Raw genomic sequence first — 18320 nt, forward strand, 5'->3', positions numbered from 1 at the left:
AGCCACCTGTCATCCTCCTTCGCTGCAAAGAGAGAAGCCCTAGCTTGCTGAACTTATTGAGGAAAAATAGGCATTATGAACCTAAGATCTTTTAATAATTGATGGAATATGAAAATATGTATCTGTCACCTTCCTGTGGGAAGCTAAGACTAAAATTACTCCTGAGCTGAAGCTGAAAGGCAAAGCAAAGACAATTTCATTGTATTAAATCCTGACTTCTATATGACCTTTTGTATTATGTTACTTTGAGGTAGATGCCAGTATTTGATGCATTTGGGAACATGAAGTAAGGTTGTTTGGACGTAGTACAGAGTGGGGAAGTAACAAAAATACAGAAGTTGGATTGGTATTACAGGTAAAGTGGAGTGTTCCTGTTGTCAATATGGGCAGAGGAATTCATCATCAGAAAGTATGCACAGACGTAATGTATATGGATGGGTAGAAAGTCTGCTGCCTGTGTTCCAATGGTAGACTATAGGTCTCTGTACGTTTGTAGCACTAATCCATCACTTGTCGAAATGTTGTCATTTTCACTTTGCTCTCTGTTTAGGATGTAAGAAGAATCTGCCTTGGCTTTTTTTGAGCTAAGGTATACCAGACATCAGTTATTCACAGTGTAACGTACTGAAAACGTAACTATTTTATTACTGGACAAGAATGGGGGGGGGGGGCGCGGAGGAGTGGTCAGGAGTGACTTAGTCCAGTCATGCAGCCCACCGAAGCTAATTGTTGAATACTGTCCCCCTTGGTTGTGCCTGTCCACAAGCCTCAACATGGATTACTGACTTTGAGACGAGTGCAGCAAAGTTGATTTATACACAGTGCTTCAGAACTATGTAGCTGATGCTACATTTTCATCTTGTGATTATGTCCCATGCTTTCACTCTTTCTGTGCGATTTGTCTCTTTTTGTCTGTTTTATTTATTTATTTATTGTGTGGGGAGGGTTGATGGTTTTTTCTTTGAATGGGTTGTTTCTATGTTTCTTCTTTGTTCTGTGGCTGTCTGTGGGAAGACGAATTTTAGGGTTGTATACTGCATAGGTACTTTGACAATAAATATACCTTGAATCCTTTGAATTATTTATAATGTATGTAATTCCAGTGACCAAAACATAACATGCACAAATGCTGGAGGAACTCAACACCTCAGGCAACATCTATGGAAAGGAATACACAGTTGATGTTTTGCATTGAGACTCTTCAACAGTCCAAAATGTTGACTATTTATTCCCCTCCCTAGATTCTACCTGACCTACTGATCTCCTCATTATGTGTGTGTTAATGTGGATGCAGAACCTCTTTGTGTTTATGAACTTGTAATCTTTTTTCCATGAAATTTATTCCAAAATGTGGAACGTACTAATAACAGAGTAATTATTTTGTAAAGAGATAACATCCCGCTTTAATTGATTTTCTTTTGCAAAACAATTTACAAATTAATGCTGTTGTATGATCCACCTACAAAACTCTTCCTTTTGACAATTCAGGCTGCCCATTGGAACAGAGTCAGTTGCCAAAGAGTAAAGGAAAATCTTCAGTAAGAACTGGTACATCTTTGGGACGAAAGTATAAAGAAAAGTCTTCAAAGGCACATGAAAATGTGAGTGCCCTACCTGCCATTGGAGGCAAGGACCAATCCCTCTTCCTTTTTCGAGCTCTGGGAAAAATTATGTATTGTAAACGTAAGTTCAAGTTTTAAACAAGTGTATTTGAATCCTTTTAAATGTATTAGTTCCCTTAGATTCACAACCTAACCAAGATTTTAATATTGTCAACAAATTTTAGAATGTACTCATGGACTTCTTCTGCTTATTCCCCCATGTATAATTTTCAGTGCTTTATAAAAGCAATGCAACTATGCCACAAGCTACCACTTTTAAGATCAATTTTTCTTAACCTTATTCTAAAGTAGAATGATCAGTTAGCAATTTTCTATGCCCTACGTTGTATAATGCTGAAGATTCTGTGTCATGCAAAGAAGACAGTAATAAGAGTTATTAGAAGTTGGTTATCGATGAAGCTTAAGGTAAGTGTCAAAATAAGTTCGGGTTTGTCAATCAACCATACATGAATACCCATGAATACATACTCCTGATACTCCTGGGGCAAAGTGCAAAACACACAGTACCAACAGTCATACACAGCACAACACACAGAGCACATATAAGACGGCACCCAAAAAAATGTATACTCAAGTCCCAGAGTCCATGAACGTTGCAGCAGTCTGCAGTGAATACAAGTTGTCTTCAGCCAGGCAGACACTCGGGAACAGCACCGATTCCAGCATGTACCAACCGCCATCGCCTATGGTGGAGTGCAACGACTCCAGTGCCTCTCACCTGGGCGACTGAAAGAGGGTGAAAACTGTGCTTTGAGACCTCGTCCTCGCTACAACCGAGGCCACGCAGCTCCCCCACAATTTGTCAAAAGCTAGTAAATCGGACTTGTAGCATTCCACATTAACAATGTCCAACAGGGTCTTGTGATCACCAGAAAAGCGATTATATTTGCTGTTAGACTGTACACCTACTCTGACGTCTTTCTGACACAGGCACCAACATGATTGACACCAATTCCAGTTCTTTCAGTTTCTCCAGCAATAAACAACTCACCGATTGGATAGGCGAAGTACTTTCATTTCTTAATGTCCAGCAGGGTCTTGGAATCATAAAAAATACGTTTAAAAAAAAGACAATAATACTTTTGGTTGGCCCCGTAGATGCAGCTATGTCCGAGCATGCTGCCATGCTCCTGGAGAAACAGAACTGACAATGCATGAGGTTTATAGAAACATTTCCAGAGTGCGGAAATACTTACAAATTTCTGTAATCTCTGATTTTTCCATTATTTTATATTTATGTAATAAGTGTACTTAGATTGATTGGTCATTCATTCTCATGCTCTAATTCGATCCTCAAGTCTCACTACCTCCATGTCTCTTTCCGTTTTAAGACGAATTCTTGGACAGGCTTTTATTACTTTGCCTAATTTAGCTGAATGTCCCTTTGTGACAGTCACTGAGCTCAATCATCCCAGCTGACAGAAGGGCAGCGACACTTGCAGGCTGCTCCCAGTACATCCTCGGACTGTCTTGGCCATTGACACAAATGACATATTTTCCCTGTACACATCGATGTTTTGAAGTACATATGACAAACAAAGCTAATCTCTTATCTTTATACGAGCCGAAACGTCAAGGCACAGCAAGCAGCAACACCTCTAGCCAGAGGGTGATGAATCTGTGGAATTTGTTGCCACAGGCTGCTGTGGAGGAAAGGTCATTGGGTGCACTTAAGACAAAGGTTGATATGTCCTTGACTAGTCAAGGCGTGAAAAGTTATGGGGGAGAAGGCAGTAGAATGAAGTTGGGAGGGAATTGGATTGACCATGATGAAAAAAATGAAGCAGACTCAATGGGCCGAATGGCCTAATTCTACTCCTATATTTTAAGGTCTTATGGTCTCTCTGTAGGCTCTCTGAGTCAAACACCAGCCTAATGAGACGATTAATAGCCAGACCTTCATTGTCGTTGTGCCTAAACCTTCGAGTCCCCTCTTCAAAAACATACCTTAACTGGAAGGATGCATGAATTATCTTTCCGTGGGCACCATTGTTCCCACTAAGCTGTGCGGGTGCACAGCCGTGCATTAACTAAAATGCTCCTGCACACATAGCCTTTGTTGCCACACAGCTGAAATTGAACACAGCTAGAAAAAGTTCACAAAACATGAAAGATTTTCTTTGTTGTGCTATATTTCATTACACCATTCAATTACTAAATAAAATCAAATATAAGTGATTTTTGAATTTTCATTCTAAATATTCATAGTTTGCATATTACAAAACAAACAAACATTTAAAATGCCACTCAGATTTCAGGCTGTGTAAAAATTCCCCACGCAGAACAATGATTGCTTCTTTCAGCTTATCCATAGATGTTACCTGGCCTGCTGAGTTCCTCTACCATTTTGTGTGTGTTGCTTTGACTTCCAGCATCTGCAGATTTTCTCTTGTTTGTGAAGTTTCTGTACTGTATTTTAGAGTAATTGAAAACTCCAGCACAGATACAGGCTCCTTAGTTCATGCTGAAGAATATAAACTGCGTAGTCCATCGACCTGCACCTGGACCATAGCCCTCCATACTCCTCCCATCCATGTACCTACCCAATTTCTCTTAAATGTTGAAATCGAATTTGCATACACCACTTGCGCCGGCAGCTCATTCCATACACTAACCATGATCTGAGTGAAGAAATTTCCCGTCATGTTCCCCTTAAACCCTTAATCCATGACTTCTAGTTGTGGTGTCACCCAACCTCAGTGGAAAAAGCCTGCTTGCATTTACCCTATCTATACCCCTCATAATTTTGTATACCTCTATCAAATCTCCCCTCAATCTTCTACATTCTAGGGAATAAAGTTCAATCTTTCCTTATTTACATCTTTCCTGTAGGTAGGTGACTACTTGATTGACCACTGCCTAACTTTGTAACTACTTCTCATTTGAGGCTCTCTCACTAGTGGAAATATCTCACCATCCTCTCTTTCACTCTCCTTTAGGATCTTCTGTGTTTCAACAATATCACCCTTCATTCTTCTAAACTCAGAAGAAGTGGAGATGTGGTTAAAGGATTTGTTTTTAGTGAGGAACTTAAAGGGGGAAAGGAAGATGAAGATAGACCAATTCAAGAAAATAGAGGATTAAGTTTTGGCTTGTGGAGTGTATTTAGGGAAAGGTGAAGTGACAGAATGGATTTCAGATCTACAGACCAAGACATCGGATTTAGTGGATCCATGGATGAGAAGGGAGCAAGGAGAGTTGAGACGTTGGTGCATTATAGGGCTGACGGGGATCTCAAATATCTAACTTGCTGATGATACAGGAACTTGAAGATGCAATGAGAGTTTGAAATTGGAGCATTGCTAACCAGACAGTGGTGCCAGAAAGTTTTGTGAACCCTGTAGAATTTTCTCTATTTCTTTATTAATATGGCCTAAAATGTGATCAGACCTTACCGTAAGTCCTAAAACTAGATAAAGACGACCCAATTAAATAAATAACACAAGAAGCATTATACATGTTCATTTATTTATTGAGAAAAATGATCCAATATTACATGTATTTGTTGGGAAAAGTATGTGAACCTCTAGGATAATGCCTTCTACTAAAGCTATTTGGAGTCAGGCGTTCCAAGCAATCAGATGAGATTGAAGATGTGGGCTGTAGAGGTGCCCTGCCTTATAAAAAAGACACACAAAAGTCATGTTACTGACGAAGCCTACTCTTCTCAAGAAAGATCTGTTTATCTGCACCATGCCTTGATCAAAACAACTTTCAGAGGACCTTAGAAGAAGAATTGTAGAGATGCATGAAGCTGGAAAAGGCTACAAAAGCATTTCTAAAGACCCGAGTGTTCATCAGTCCACAGTCAGAGAAATTGTCTACAGATGGAGGAAACTCAGTACTGTTGCTACTCTCTCTAGGAGTGGGCAACCTGCAAAGATCACACTAAGAGCACAGCATGCAGTGCTGAAGGAGGTGAAAAAGAACCCAAGGGTAACAGCAAAAGACCTGCAGAAATCTCTAGAACTTGCTTAAGTTTCTGTTCATGTGTCCACTATAAGAAAAACACTGAACGAGAATGGTGTTCATGGAAGGACACCGTGGAGGAAACCACTACTCTCTTTAAAAAAACATTGCTGAATGTCTCAAGTTTGCAAAAGACCATCTAGATGTTCTAAAATGCTTCTGGGACAATGTTCTGTGGACAGATGAGACAAAAGTTGAACTTTTTGGCAAAAAGGCACACTGCTGTTAGGAGGGAAAAGGGCACTGCACACCAACACCAAAACCTCAACCCAACTGTGAAGCATGGTGGAAGGAGCATCATAGTTTGGAGCTGCTTTGCTGCATCAGGGCCTGAAAAGCTTCAATCATTGAGGGAACAATGAATTCCAAATTGTATCAAGACATTTTACAGGAGAAAGTCAGGGTAGCAGACTGTCACCAGAAGCTTAATAGAAGTTAGATAATGCAACAAGACAATGATCCGAAAGGCAACAGTAAATCAACAACAGAAGAAAGTTCATGTTTTAGAATGGCCGAGTCAAAGTCCTGACAATCCTATAGAAATGTTGTGGATGGACCTGAAGCAAGCAGTTCATGCAAGGAAGCCCACCAACACCCGAGAGTTGAAGCAGTTTTGTAAGGAGGAATGGCCTAAGATTCCTCCAAGCAGGACTGGTCAACAGTTACTGGAAATGTTTGGTTGAAGTTATTGTTGTATAAGGGGTTGCGGGGGGGAGGTGGTGGTCACACCATTTACTGAAAACAAAGGTTCGCATACTTTTCTCCAGCAAATACATGTAATATTGTATCGTTTTTCTCAATAAATGAATGAACAAGTATAATTTTTTGTGTTATTTATTTAATTGGGTTCTCTTTATCCAGTTTTAGGACTGACATGAAGATCTGTTCACATTTTAGGTCATATTTATGCAGAAATAGAGAAAATTTTACAGGGTTCACAAACTTCCTTGCACCACTGTAGCTGGCGAAAGTCAGTGAGGATGGGGATTTCAGAACATAGAACATTGCAGAACAATAAACGTACTTCAGCCCATGATGTGTCGACCTTTTAACCTACTCTAAGGTCAATCTAGCCCTTCCCTTGTACATAGCCCTCCATTTTCCTATCATCCATTTGCCTATCTAACAGTTTCTTAAATGTTCCTAACATATCTGGCACTACCACCTCCTTGGCAGCACTTTCCATGCATTCTTTACTCTGTGTGTGTAAAAGAAAAGCTTACCTCTGACATTCCCTCTATAATTTCCTCCAATTAGCTTAAAATTATGTCCTCATTTTGTTGTATGAAAATTAGTGCATGTTTAGTTATAGGGAAAAGGTGAAAATCAGATGAAGTTAAAATGAATACGAATTTTTTTCTGTTTTTAATTTCTGTTTTTTGTGCTGCTTATCTTAATTTAACTATTTGATATATATATTTACTGTAATTAAATTTTTCATGTTTATTATGAGTTGCATTATATTGCTGCTGCTTAGTTAACAAATTTCATGACGTAGGCCAGTGATATTAAACCTGATTCTATGTCCGATTCTGATTCTGAATGACAATATGTGTTTGAAGTCACCACAAAAATTATCTCCTGTAGATCGCTGAGATTTAGAAACCATAGAAACCATAGAAAAACTACAGCACGGAAACAGGCCTTTTGGCGCTTCTTGGCTGTGCCGAACCATTTTCTGCCTAGTCCCACTGACCTGCACACGGACCATATCCCTCCATACACCTCCCATCCACGTATCTGTCCAATTTATTCTTAAATGTTAAAAAAGAACCCGCATTTACCACCTCGTCTGGCAGCTCATTCCATACTCCCACCACTCTCTGTGTGAAGAAGCCCCCCTAATGTTCCCTTTAAACTTTTCCCCCCTCACCCTTAACCCATGTCCTCTGGTTTTTTTCTCCCCTTGCCTCAGACTTTTTCAGCAGTGAAGTAGATTTTTCAGTCTAATGTTGTGAGTTAAAATTGACCAACTGTAAATAATGGACAATATTCCTTTGAAGGAGAGCCATCCAGTGACGTGCATTTGAATCCATTACCAACTCATTTATCTGAGCATCAGAGGGATCCGCTCCTGGTCAATCCAGAGGTAAGCGTAATCTTCATCACAATATGAAGGAGAAGGATGTGTCAAATACTCTAGTGTTGATCCTATCTTCTGATATTTGAGGATTCAATTCTTCACCATATCAGTGGACTCGTATCAGTTTTGTGGTGGCATTTAGGGTGAAGGATAGTCCAAGGAAGTTCCTGCCTGCTGGCTGTGTCATAGGGCCTGTTACTGCAAGGGCAGAATAAGAGTAACCTATCATGTTTTAATGATTTTTATGTTTTATTTGTATTTCAGGAGGTAATTGAAAATTCACATATGTCTGAGGAGTTGTTTAATCTTTACCTCCACCAGAATTATGTTGATTTCTTCAGTGACATAGATGACATAGTGCGTGCTAGTGACTACCTCAGTGATGCGGACTTCCTAACAGTAGATTGGAGTGTAAGTAACAAACGTCGTGTAACTGGTAATCATTCACTGATTCATGAGCCAGGCTGTTGTGTAGCTGATAGGCAAGCGCTGCGACGTTACAACCATGGCTACAATTCAAAAGTGCTTGGTTGCCCATGAATCAGTTCTAATGCCCTGAGCTTATGATGGGTGAGAGGTGAGGGAGTGGCTTTGCCTTTGCCCATTCATTTATTGCCATCGGTAATGAAAGAAATCTGTTTCTACTTTTTTAAAACTGTCAATAATGTTCTTAGTGTAATGCTATTACACCTCGGAACGCCAGAGGTCAGAGTTCAATTCCAATGGTATCTGTAAGGAGTCTGTATGTTCTCCCAGTGGAATGTGTGGGTTTCCTCCTTCAGGCCAAAGACATACCATGTACCGATTAGTAGGTTAGTTAGTTATTGTCCAAAAATCTCCTTTCTTACCATTACGGTCATTTTTAAAACTTCTCTTGAATTGATTTTGCTCTAAAATTCCAATACTTATATCCACTCTGCAATTCCTACCTCTGTGAAAAGAGTAATCCCAAGATGTTGTATTATAATAATACAATAGTAGAATTAGAACTTTGAACGGTACAGGCCCTTCGGCCCACAATGTTGTGCTGACCTTTTAACTTACTCCAAGATCAATCTAACCTTTCCCTCCCATATAGCCCTCCATTTCTCTATTCATGTGCTCATCTAAGAGACTGTTAAATGACGCTGACCTATCTGCCTTTACCACCACCACTGGCAGGGTGTTCCACGTGCTCAGCACTCTCTGTGTAACAACAAAAACAACCTACTTCTGACATGTCCCCATATACTTTCCCCCAGTCACTTTAAATCGTGCCTCCCGGTATTCACCATTGTTTGTATTAAATCTAGTCAATCATTATTTGTTTAATTTGTTGCAGAATGTTTGCTTCACCTTCCTGAACGAAAATGGTTTATTAAGTAGTTTTCACAGTTTCCCTAACCCATTCCTGATACATTAAAGATAGGCTCTGGAATGTAGACAAGTATAAACAATTCTTTTTGGAGTTCTTCATATGTTTTTGGAACTCTTCCTCAAAGGAGGCAGAATATTTAAATATTCTTAAGGCAAAGATTCCTGATGAGTAGGATGAGAAGATGGTGGAGGTAAGCAGGAATCTGGGATGGGGATTACCATGACCTTATCAAGTGGCAGAGTAGGCTAGAGTGACCATGTGGCTGAATACACCTACCACACTTTGGCTCATATTTTGTATTCTAATTGTTATGGGTGATAAAAGAACCCTAAAATTGAATAGATGTACCCAAGAGTTTTTGAGCAGAGGAGGACTCTTTAACACAACAACTTATGAAATGTCTGGGACTCCTGAATCTTGGCACAGGGAACAAAATCCAGAAAATTATCCTGAACCCAGCAAAGTACTGGTTAACACCATCAAACGGTCTGCTGGAGGAACCCCAGTGGGTTGAACGGCAACTGTGACGGGAAAGGAATTAACGTACGACATAGGACAGCACAGCAGGATAAGGCCCTTAGGGCCACGATGTTGTGCCAACCTTTTAACCTACTCTATCAATCTAACCATTCCCTCCTGACTAGCCCTCCATTTTACATTTATCCATGTGCTTACCTAAGAGTCTGTTAAATCTCCCTAATGTGTCTACCTCTACCACCATACCTGGCAGGGTGGCACGGTACTGTAGTGGTTAGCACAACAGCCGACAATACCAGTGACGTGGGTTCAATTCCCGCTGCTGCTTCTAAAGAGTTTGTACTTTCTCCCTGTGACCACATGGGTTTCCTTTGGGTACTCCGGTTTCTTCCCACAGTCCAAAGCCTGGCATTGATTAGACTATGATTAAATCAGGGGGTGCTGGGCAGTGCATGTCAAAGGGCTTATTCTGCGCTGTATCTCAATAAATAAATAAGATTCCTCTGTTCCTCCACAATGCTAAGAATCCTGCCATTAACCCTATACTCTGCCTTCAAGTTTGACCAGCGGTTGTCTTTTGGGTGGAAACCCCGCTGATTCCAGCAGTTGCATTCTCCTGTGTCTCCCGAGTACTATTTAATCCCTAGCTGAGGCATTATGTCTGAAGCCCATGCTTTGCGTGACAAGACGACTTTGAAATATAACCTCATTGGGTTGGGCAATATATGAAATTCTACAGCATTCTAATTTTCACACAGGTTACATTTTGTGAGTATAGGACATGTTCAAACTAAATCTTATAGTGAGTTTTGACAAACGTCTTATTTATCTGGTTCTATGACTTCCTTAGCATCGTTCAACCATGTGGAAATATAGTGCGTCTGTGGCAACCAGAGGGCTGATTCATTCCAACAGAGCTCGAGCTTGGGCTAATTGTAAAGGAGGAGCTGGTTTCAAACCTTTGCACAAACCACAGTGGCTATCGATAAACAAAAAGGTACTGGCAGAACTGGTTTGACTGATAAATTCAGTTGGCGTTCTGGTTACAGTTTAACAGAATCTGATCAACCTAGTATAGCTTAGCAATGGGCTTGTACTAATGAATTCTAACTGCTGAGGTTGAAGAACTGTGTGTGTATGTGTGTGGGTGAATGGGTGGTGGCGGTTTGCTGGCAAGGAGCACTGAGCTTGTTTTGCTGAGTTATTTTGTTGCTTACTATATTCTTCGTTGTTCTGCCAAGCTTTCTGGGCATGCCATGTTGGTGTCAGAATGGGTGACAATACTTGCGGGCTGCTCCCAGCACATCCTTAGATGGTATTGGTTGTTCACACAAACGATGTATTTCACTGTAGATGCTAAATCTGCTGGTTTGGTTTTGTGGCATTATGCTGTTATAAGACCACAGAACATTACAGCACAGTACAGGCCCTTCGGCTCACAATGTTGTGCTGACCTTTTAACCTAATCTAAGATCAATCTAACCCTTCCCTCCTACATAACCCTCAATTTTTCTATCATGCATCAGCCTATCTAAAAGTTTCTTAAATGCCCCCAAAGTATCTGCCTCTACCAGCAGCCCTGGCAGGGCATTTCATGCACCCACCCAGATAAAATTCTTCTGTTTTAAAAAGAAACTCACCTCTGACATCCTCCCTATACTTTCCTCCAATCACCTTAAAATTATGCCTGCTTGCATTAGCCATTTCCACCCTGGGAAAATGTCTCTGGCTGTCCACTTTGTCTATGCCTCTTATTATCAAGTCAGTTCTCATCCTCCCTCCGTCGTTTCAGAGAGAAAAACCCAGTTCACGCAACCTATCAGCATAGAACACGCTCTCAAATCCAAAAGTGATATCTCCAACAAAGGGTCAGGACATTGGCATTGTTGGTTTCTCATAGTTGTCCAGCTCTTACATTTGGCTTGTTAGAAACATCAGCTTAATTTTCTTGGACATTAATGTACCTGAGAGACTCTGTGCAAATAGCACTACTGAGACAGTCCTTTCAGTGAATTCTTGGTTATGATAGTTCATATGGTACATGGTAATTAAAACTCAAAATTCTTTTCTTTGTTGTTTCAGTATAAAGAAAATTGTCTTGCCGCCAAAGGTTTCTTCTCGAACTTCTGTTTAGCCCCACTTTGCCTTCAGACTGAGCTATTACCATACCTAGCGCTACTGACAAACCCCATGAGAAATCAAGGTAAGATGAAAAATATTAACAGGATGAGCTTTTTTCCAGTTGTAGCATATAATTTCATAGAAGTTTGATACAATAATGTGTAGCAAAATAGTGCAGATCTGTATTCGGTGCTCCATATTACATGTGCATTGAAGGACATAGAACATGACAGCACAATACAAGTTCTTCAGCCCACAATGCTTGTGTTCCCTTTAACCTATTCTAAGATCAACCTAACCCTTCCCTTCCTTTTCTTTCATCCATATGCCTATCTTAAGAGTCTCTTAAATCTCCTTAAGGTATCTGCCTCTACTACCAGAGGAAAAGTATAAATTTTGTTTTCATCATAACCCGTAACTTGCAAAACGCAGTCTCCAGCTGCAGAAGCACGTGTATATTTTAGATCGTGTTGCTCTTCCCTGGTTTTGTATTGAAAATTGGAACTTGCGTGCAGTTGAGATCATTTTAAGTAGACTTAGACTGGAAACATTCTATCCTTATGCAAGTAAACTGTGCATTGGGCTGCCAAATTTGCTTTTTATTTATTTGGATATAGCACCGAATTGGCCCTCTTGGCCCTTCAAGGCCTGCTGCCAGCAACCCATCAATTTAACCCTAGCCTATTCACGGGACAAGTTACAATGACCCAGTACATGTTTGGACTGTGGGAAGAGATCGGAGCAGCCGGAGGAAATCCCCACATTCCACAGGGAGGATGTATAAACTCCTTACAGAGGATGCCGGGATTGGACTCTGAACTCCAATGCCCCGAGCTGCCATGGCTTTGCGCTGACCACTCCGCTACCATGGCAAATATTGATGTGGAGCTACAGACTTTACTCATTTCCATCTCTGCCCTAAGTCAGAAAACAGTGTGGTGATATTCCCGAGCTTGTATTCATCAAATAGAAAGCATATTGTGTATAATGGTTTAAATATGGATGTCCGTATGGTAGAAGCACTGATGATAAGGACTTCCAGTACCCAGGACATGCCCTTTTCTCACTGTTACCATCAGGTAGGAGGTACAGAAGCCTGAAGGCACACACTCAGTGATTCAGGAACAGCTTCTTCCCCTCGGCCATCCGATTCCTAAATGGACACTGAACCCTCACTTCCTTTTTAAGTATACAGTATTTGCATGTTTTTTTAATCTATTCAATATAACTATACTGTAATTGATTTACTTATTTATTTCTTCTTCTTCTTATTTTCTATATTATGTATTGCATTGAACTGCTGCTGCTAAGTTAACAAATTTCACGTCACGTGAACCTGATTCTGATATCTAAAGCAGGTTGTGGAGTCGTTGGAAGATTCATTTTCTAACTCCCTCAAACTCTCAGAAAATAATCTGTTCACTGTGAAGATGACTGTCTTTTCTCAAGTAACCTAAAATAACTTTGTATTTGATAAATCAGTCAGGTTTATTCTCACTGATAGGTTGTGAAATTTGTTGTTTTGCGACAGCATTACAGTAAGAGACAAAAAATACTAATAAGTTCTTAAAAAAAAGGTCAAAAGTGGAATAATGCAATAGTAATGAAGGAATCTGGTGGTGGAGGAGAAGAAGCTGTTCCTCAAATGTTGAATGTGGGTCTTCCGGCTCCTGTACTACTTCTGGTAATAATGAGAAGAGGGTTAATGTATGAGGAGCGTTTGATGGCTCTGGACCTGTACTCACTGGAGTTTAGAAGAATGAGGGGGATATCATTGAAACCTATGGAATATTGAAAGGCCTGGGTAGAGTGGACATGGAGAGGATGTTTCCTATAGTGGGGAGTCTAGGACCAGAGGGCACAGCATCAGAATACAAGGACGTCCCTTTAGAACTGAGACGAGGAGGAATTCCTTTTGCCCGAAGGTGGTGAATCTGTGGAAGTCATTGCCACATACAGCTGCTGAGGCGAAGTCATTGGGTATATTGGGAAGTTGATAGGTTTGTGATCAGTAAGGGTGTCAAAGGTTACTGGGAGAATGCAAGAGAATGGGATTGAGAAGGATAATAAATTAGCTGTGATGAAATGGCGGAGCGGATTCGATAGGCTGAATGGCCTGATTCACCTCTTATGTCTTAGGGCATATCCCGGATGGTGAGGGTCGTTAATGGTCTTTTAATCCTGTCCTCAGTGGTGGGGAGGGTTGTGCACATGATGGAACTGGCTGAATCCACAATGCTCTGCAGCCTCTTGCAATCCTGCACATGGTTAAGTTCGTAAACCTTAAATTTTGGTTTGTTGATACATGGTAGGGAGTTGCAGCAATCAGTTTGGCATTGTGGTGGCTAAACCTGATGTCCTCCTAACAAACAGACTGCCTGCATGCTGTGAGCATGTTGATCCCCTCTGCATGGACTGTTCTGACACTGTTAATGTTTCCTGTGCCCAACAGCACGACATTGCAGTCCAATTCCAGCCCTGGTCCTTTCAGAGAATACAACAAAAAGTTTCAGTGGGAAACAAAATTATTCACGTGTAAAGTTTTTAAAGTTGCATTCTCATCTGAATAACATCTATAAATTTTTCTGATTTATGTTTATGTACACAGCACAAATTAATTTTATTCACGATGTGGGAAGGTTTCCATTCAAGCGATACTCTACAAGGTATGTACATATGGTTTCCCAATATCACAGTTGATTCTGCTTTGCATACGAGTTAATGTTCTTAGTTTACACTTCCTACTTAGGGAAATTTAAATCGGCATTAACTTTTGAGTGTGAGATATAGTTGTTAACCTTAAACTTTATTTACCTGATGTAAAGTGGGGAAAACGTGATTTAAAAATAATAACAACCTGGGTTTAATTCTTGACAATGGGAGGACATTATTCTTTGCAGTTGCTGGTTTAATATGAACTTTTGTTCTGCTGACGATGAATGAGCACACAGGGAACATAAAATAGAAATGAGCTGGCCATCTGGCCCTCTTTGTCTGCTCCACCATGCAACGTGATCATAACTGATCTACCCCCAGCTTTGACACCTCTGTGAGAACCCCATGCTTCTCAATTCCCTGATCTTTAAAAATTGTAACTGTCGCTACTAGTGAAAACATAAGAACACAGAACAGTACATCACAGTACAGGCCCTTCGGCCCACAATTTTGTTATCAACCTTTTAACCTACTCTAAGATCAATCTAACTCTTTCCTCTCACATAGCCCACCATTTTTCTATCATCCATGTGCATATCTAAGAGTTTTAAGAGTTCGTGATGAACCTGTCTTTATATTATCACCCCTGGCAATGTGTTCCATGCACCCCGCACTGTCTGTGTAAATAAACTTGTATCTGATATCCTACCTACATTTTCCTACAATCGCCTTAAAATTATACCCCCAACACCCCCCCCCCCAGTAATAGCAATTTCCGCCCTGGGGGAGAAAAGATCTCTGGCCATCCACTCATCCTATACCACTTATCATCTTTTACACCTCTGTCAAGTCTCGTTTTATCCTCCTTCACTTCGAAGAGAAAAGCCCTGGCTTGTTCAATCTACCTTCATAAGACATGCTCTCTAAACCAGGCAGCATCCTGGTAAATCTCCTCTACACCTTCCCCAAAGCTTATAATGAGCCGATCAGAACTGGACACAATATTCAAGTGTAGTCTAACCGGGGTTTTAGAGTTGCAACATTACTTCGCAGCTCTTGAACTCAATCCCCTGACTATTGAAGGCCAACACACCACATGCCTTCCTAACAACTCTATCAACGTTTCACCTATGCTAAGATCCATCTAACCCTCTCTCGCACATCACCCTCGATTTGTCATGTCATTTACCTTCTGAGCTCTTGTTGCACCTGCGTGCTCAGATTTCATAAATCACTCCCTGGAGTTTTATAGAACATTCCAACCCTGTGAGTAGTGAGAAAGTTTGACTGAAAGTGTGACATAAGGCACAAAATATGAACTGTCACATTTATTCCAGTGTTTGACAGGGAAAAAGCAATCGGTTCAAAGTTTCAAAGTACATTTCATCAGAGTTCCTCCAGCATTTTGTGTGTGTTACTGTCACCTAGTTTGTTTCCAGACATCATTTGTCACACTAACTGTGGGTTTTTCAGGCCGGCATTGGAAGCTTTAACGGATAAAGATCCTGGTATTGTGGAGCTCAGTCACGAGGAAGAGGACTGTTGGCGGCCTCAGCCATTAGTGACACAGGAACAGACAGCAGCAAGCACACAAGAGCCTCAGACCACGTACTCTGCAGGTGTTGCCGGCCAGTGCGGTGGAGGGGACCTGCCGAGCAGCCAGCCGCAACCTACCATAACACAAGCCTTTCTCGAGGACGAGGAGCTAATAATTGAGGAATATGATAGTGACTAATGTAGAAGTTTTCTTCTGGACTAACTTACGGGTAGATGCATATTTATTTTTAATTATTGAAATTCTGATAAATAATAGTTCAAGAGCATTTTTTTTGGCAAATGAAAATGCTGCTGAAACCAGAGTAACTAAAAAAGAGTATTTGAATTACGCTGAGCATGAAAATAATGTTTACATAAACATGCCCAAAACTCTGGAGCTATCAGACATCATTTAATTTCTCCATAGCTCACTAACATCTACTGACAGTGCAGTCCCTCAGTGGATTGAATAGAACCATTTCCGTCAGTACCAAAGGGATCTACCTGTTGTACAGGAAACAGTCTTGATCAAATGCTTTCGCTAAATATTCACACTTATGCCAAATTTCTTTTCATCATTTTTGTCAGTGTCGTGCATGTTTTTTTTCTTTGCTTTTATTGAGCCTGTTTATATAAAAAGTTGAAAATTGAATCATTTCGTTTTCAAAGAGTTTAGATATGCAAATGAAGTTATTGGAACAATTATAAATAATATTTATATTTATGTTTGAGATTGCTTCTGGTGAACAAAATAAAAGGGCATCAAGTCCCTCTTCAGCACCCTGAGCCTAATACCTAAATTGGTCATGTGCAGTTCTGAGTAGATTGACATTTTATTTCAGTGTAAAATGCACCGAGTCATACAGAAACGTTACTCCAAGTTACACTTACATCTTCTAATGACCACAGCGATGCTTGGTTTGTTATATTTGTATAGTTATTTAAATCTTTGTCAAAGATCATTCTCAATAGTTCAATCTTCTCTTATAGTTTTTTATTATCTACATTGTATACTTTCTCACAAAGTATTCAGCAAAACCTTTAAATTGTTTAATATTGTAAATATCTTCACATGGCCACCTGTCTTCTCTTTCCAATGTTGGCAGTACTATCACTTGATAACATCAAATCAAGTTGTGGATTTCATAGATTATTAACTAGTCTGGAACTAATACACAGGAATAAATAAATACGACGTGGCTCCCGACAGCTTCAGTATCAAGGTGTGTTAGTGTTAATTCAGAGCCAAGGGGAAGTTCTGGAGAGTTAGGTTTGAAGATGTGATTGGAAGTTTGCTGGAACTACTGGATTTGTTGAGGACATGGATTGTGCTTGAACTGTCTTTCCTATTTAATCCCACCCCCTGCACCTATCTAGAACATATCTAGATCTGGAATTGCTATGCCTACACTCTTCACAACAATGAAATTTTGGTTTTATCTGGATAAAGGAATTTTAGATGCTTACAATTACACAACAGTGAAGAAGCGTGCCTACCTTTGAATGAGCATCCAGCTAATTCTGTTTGCCCAGCCGATCAGCATAGCTCTTCAATTCAGAGTCACAGTGACAGTGTACAAACAGAACCAACTGTACGGATGCACATTTCCATCAACTGCCTGCTAGATTCTCCCACCACACCCCAAGGGTAATTATAGCAGTCAAATTATCTTACAACCCACATGTTTTTTGTCTTTGGGAGGAAAGCAGAGCATCCAGAGGAAGACTACAGGGCCACAGGAAGAAATGTAACCTTAACACAATCAGACTGGGCTATGGAGCTGTGAGGCAGCAACTCTACCTGTACCATGACTCTCCCTCCATACGACTCTACCTGTACTACACCTGTACCTCTATACAACTCTACCTGTACCATGACTCTCCCTCTATACGACTTTACCTGTACCATGACTCTACCTGTACCATGACTCTCCCTCCATACGACTCCAGACCTGTACCATGGCTCTCCCTCCATACGACTCTACCTGTACCATGGCTCTCCCTCCATACGACTCTACCTGTACCATGGCTCTCCCTCCATACGACTCTACCTGTACCATGGCTCTCCCTCCATACGACTCTACCTGGACCATGACTCTCCCTCCATATAACTCTATACCTGTACTGTGATGCAGTACCCCTATACAACTCTATACCTGTGCTGTGATGCAGTACCTGTATACAAGTCTATACCTGTGCTGTGAATTTATATCTCTATACAACTCTGTACTTTCACCACGACTCTATACCCTCCCTTATACTCTATGCGCTCCCTACTGAAAGCCCAGGACGCTGCCTTCAAGTCCGGTGACAGAACAGCTCTCAGAGCAGCCAGGGGAAACCCCACCTTAGGCATCAAGAGGTCAAAGACTGCCTGTGTACAAAAATTCAGGAACATCTGTCCGATAACAATCCATGGTGACTGGCTGAGCATCAAAGGTATCACTACACGAGGAAAAACAGCGTCAACTTACCAGTGACACCTCCCTCCATGACGCTC

General features: G+C 40.7%; 1 protein-coding gene across 2 annotated transcripts in view; it reads left to right on the forward strand.

Moving 5' to 3' along the window:
* The window catches only part of rad17 (RAD17 checkpoint clamp loader component), a 38973-nt gene extending 21932 nt beyond the window's left edge, over positions 1–17041 (forward strand). The window contains exons 11-17 of one of the 2 annotated variants that reach the window (XM_063068570.1): positions 1489–1683; positions 7595–7680; positions 7939–8085; positions 10359–10505; positions 11591–11711; positions 14238–14295; positions 15758–17041. In XM_063068570.1, coding sequence (XP_062924640.1) covers positions 1489–1683; positions 7595–7680; positions 7939–8085; positions 10359–10505; positions 11591–11711; positions 14238–14295; positions 15758–16019 — 1016 coding nt within the window. In that variant the 3' untranslated portion in view covers positions 16020–17041. The remainder of the gene's footprint in view (positions 1–1488; positions 1684–7594; positions 7681–7938; positions 8086–10358; positions 10506–11590; positions 11712–14237; positions 14296–15757) is intronic. The other variant, XM_063068571.1, reaches the window with a different exon arrangement.
* The last annotated feature ends 1279 nt before the right edge of the window (positions 17042–18320 follow it).

The sequence above is a fragment of the Mobula hypostoma genome, chromosome 16 (genome assembly GCF_963921235.1).
Source record: "Mobula hypostoma chromosome 16, sMobHyp1.1, whole genome shotgun sequence".
Lineage (NCBI taxonomy): Eukaryota > Metazoa > Chordata > Chondrichthyes > Myliobatiformes > Myliobatidae > Mobula > Mobula hypostoma.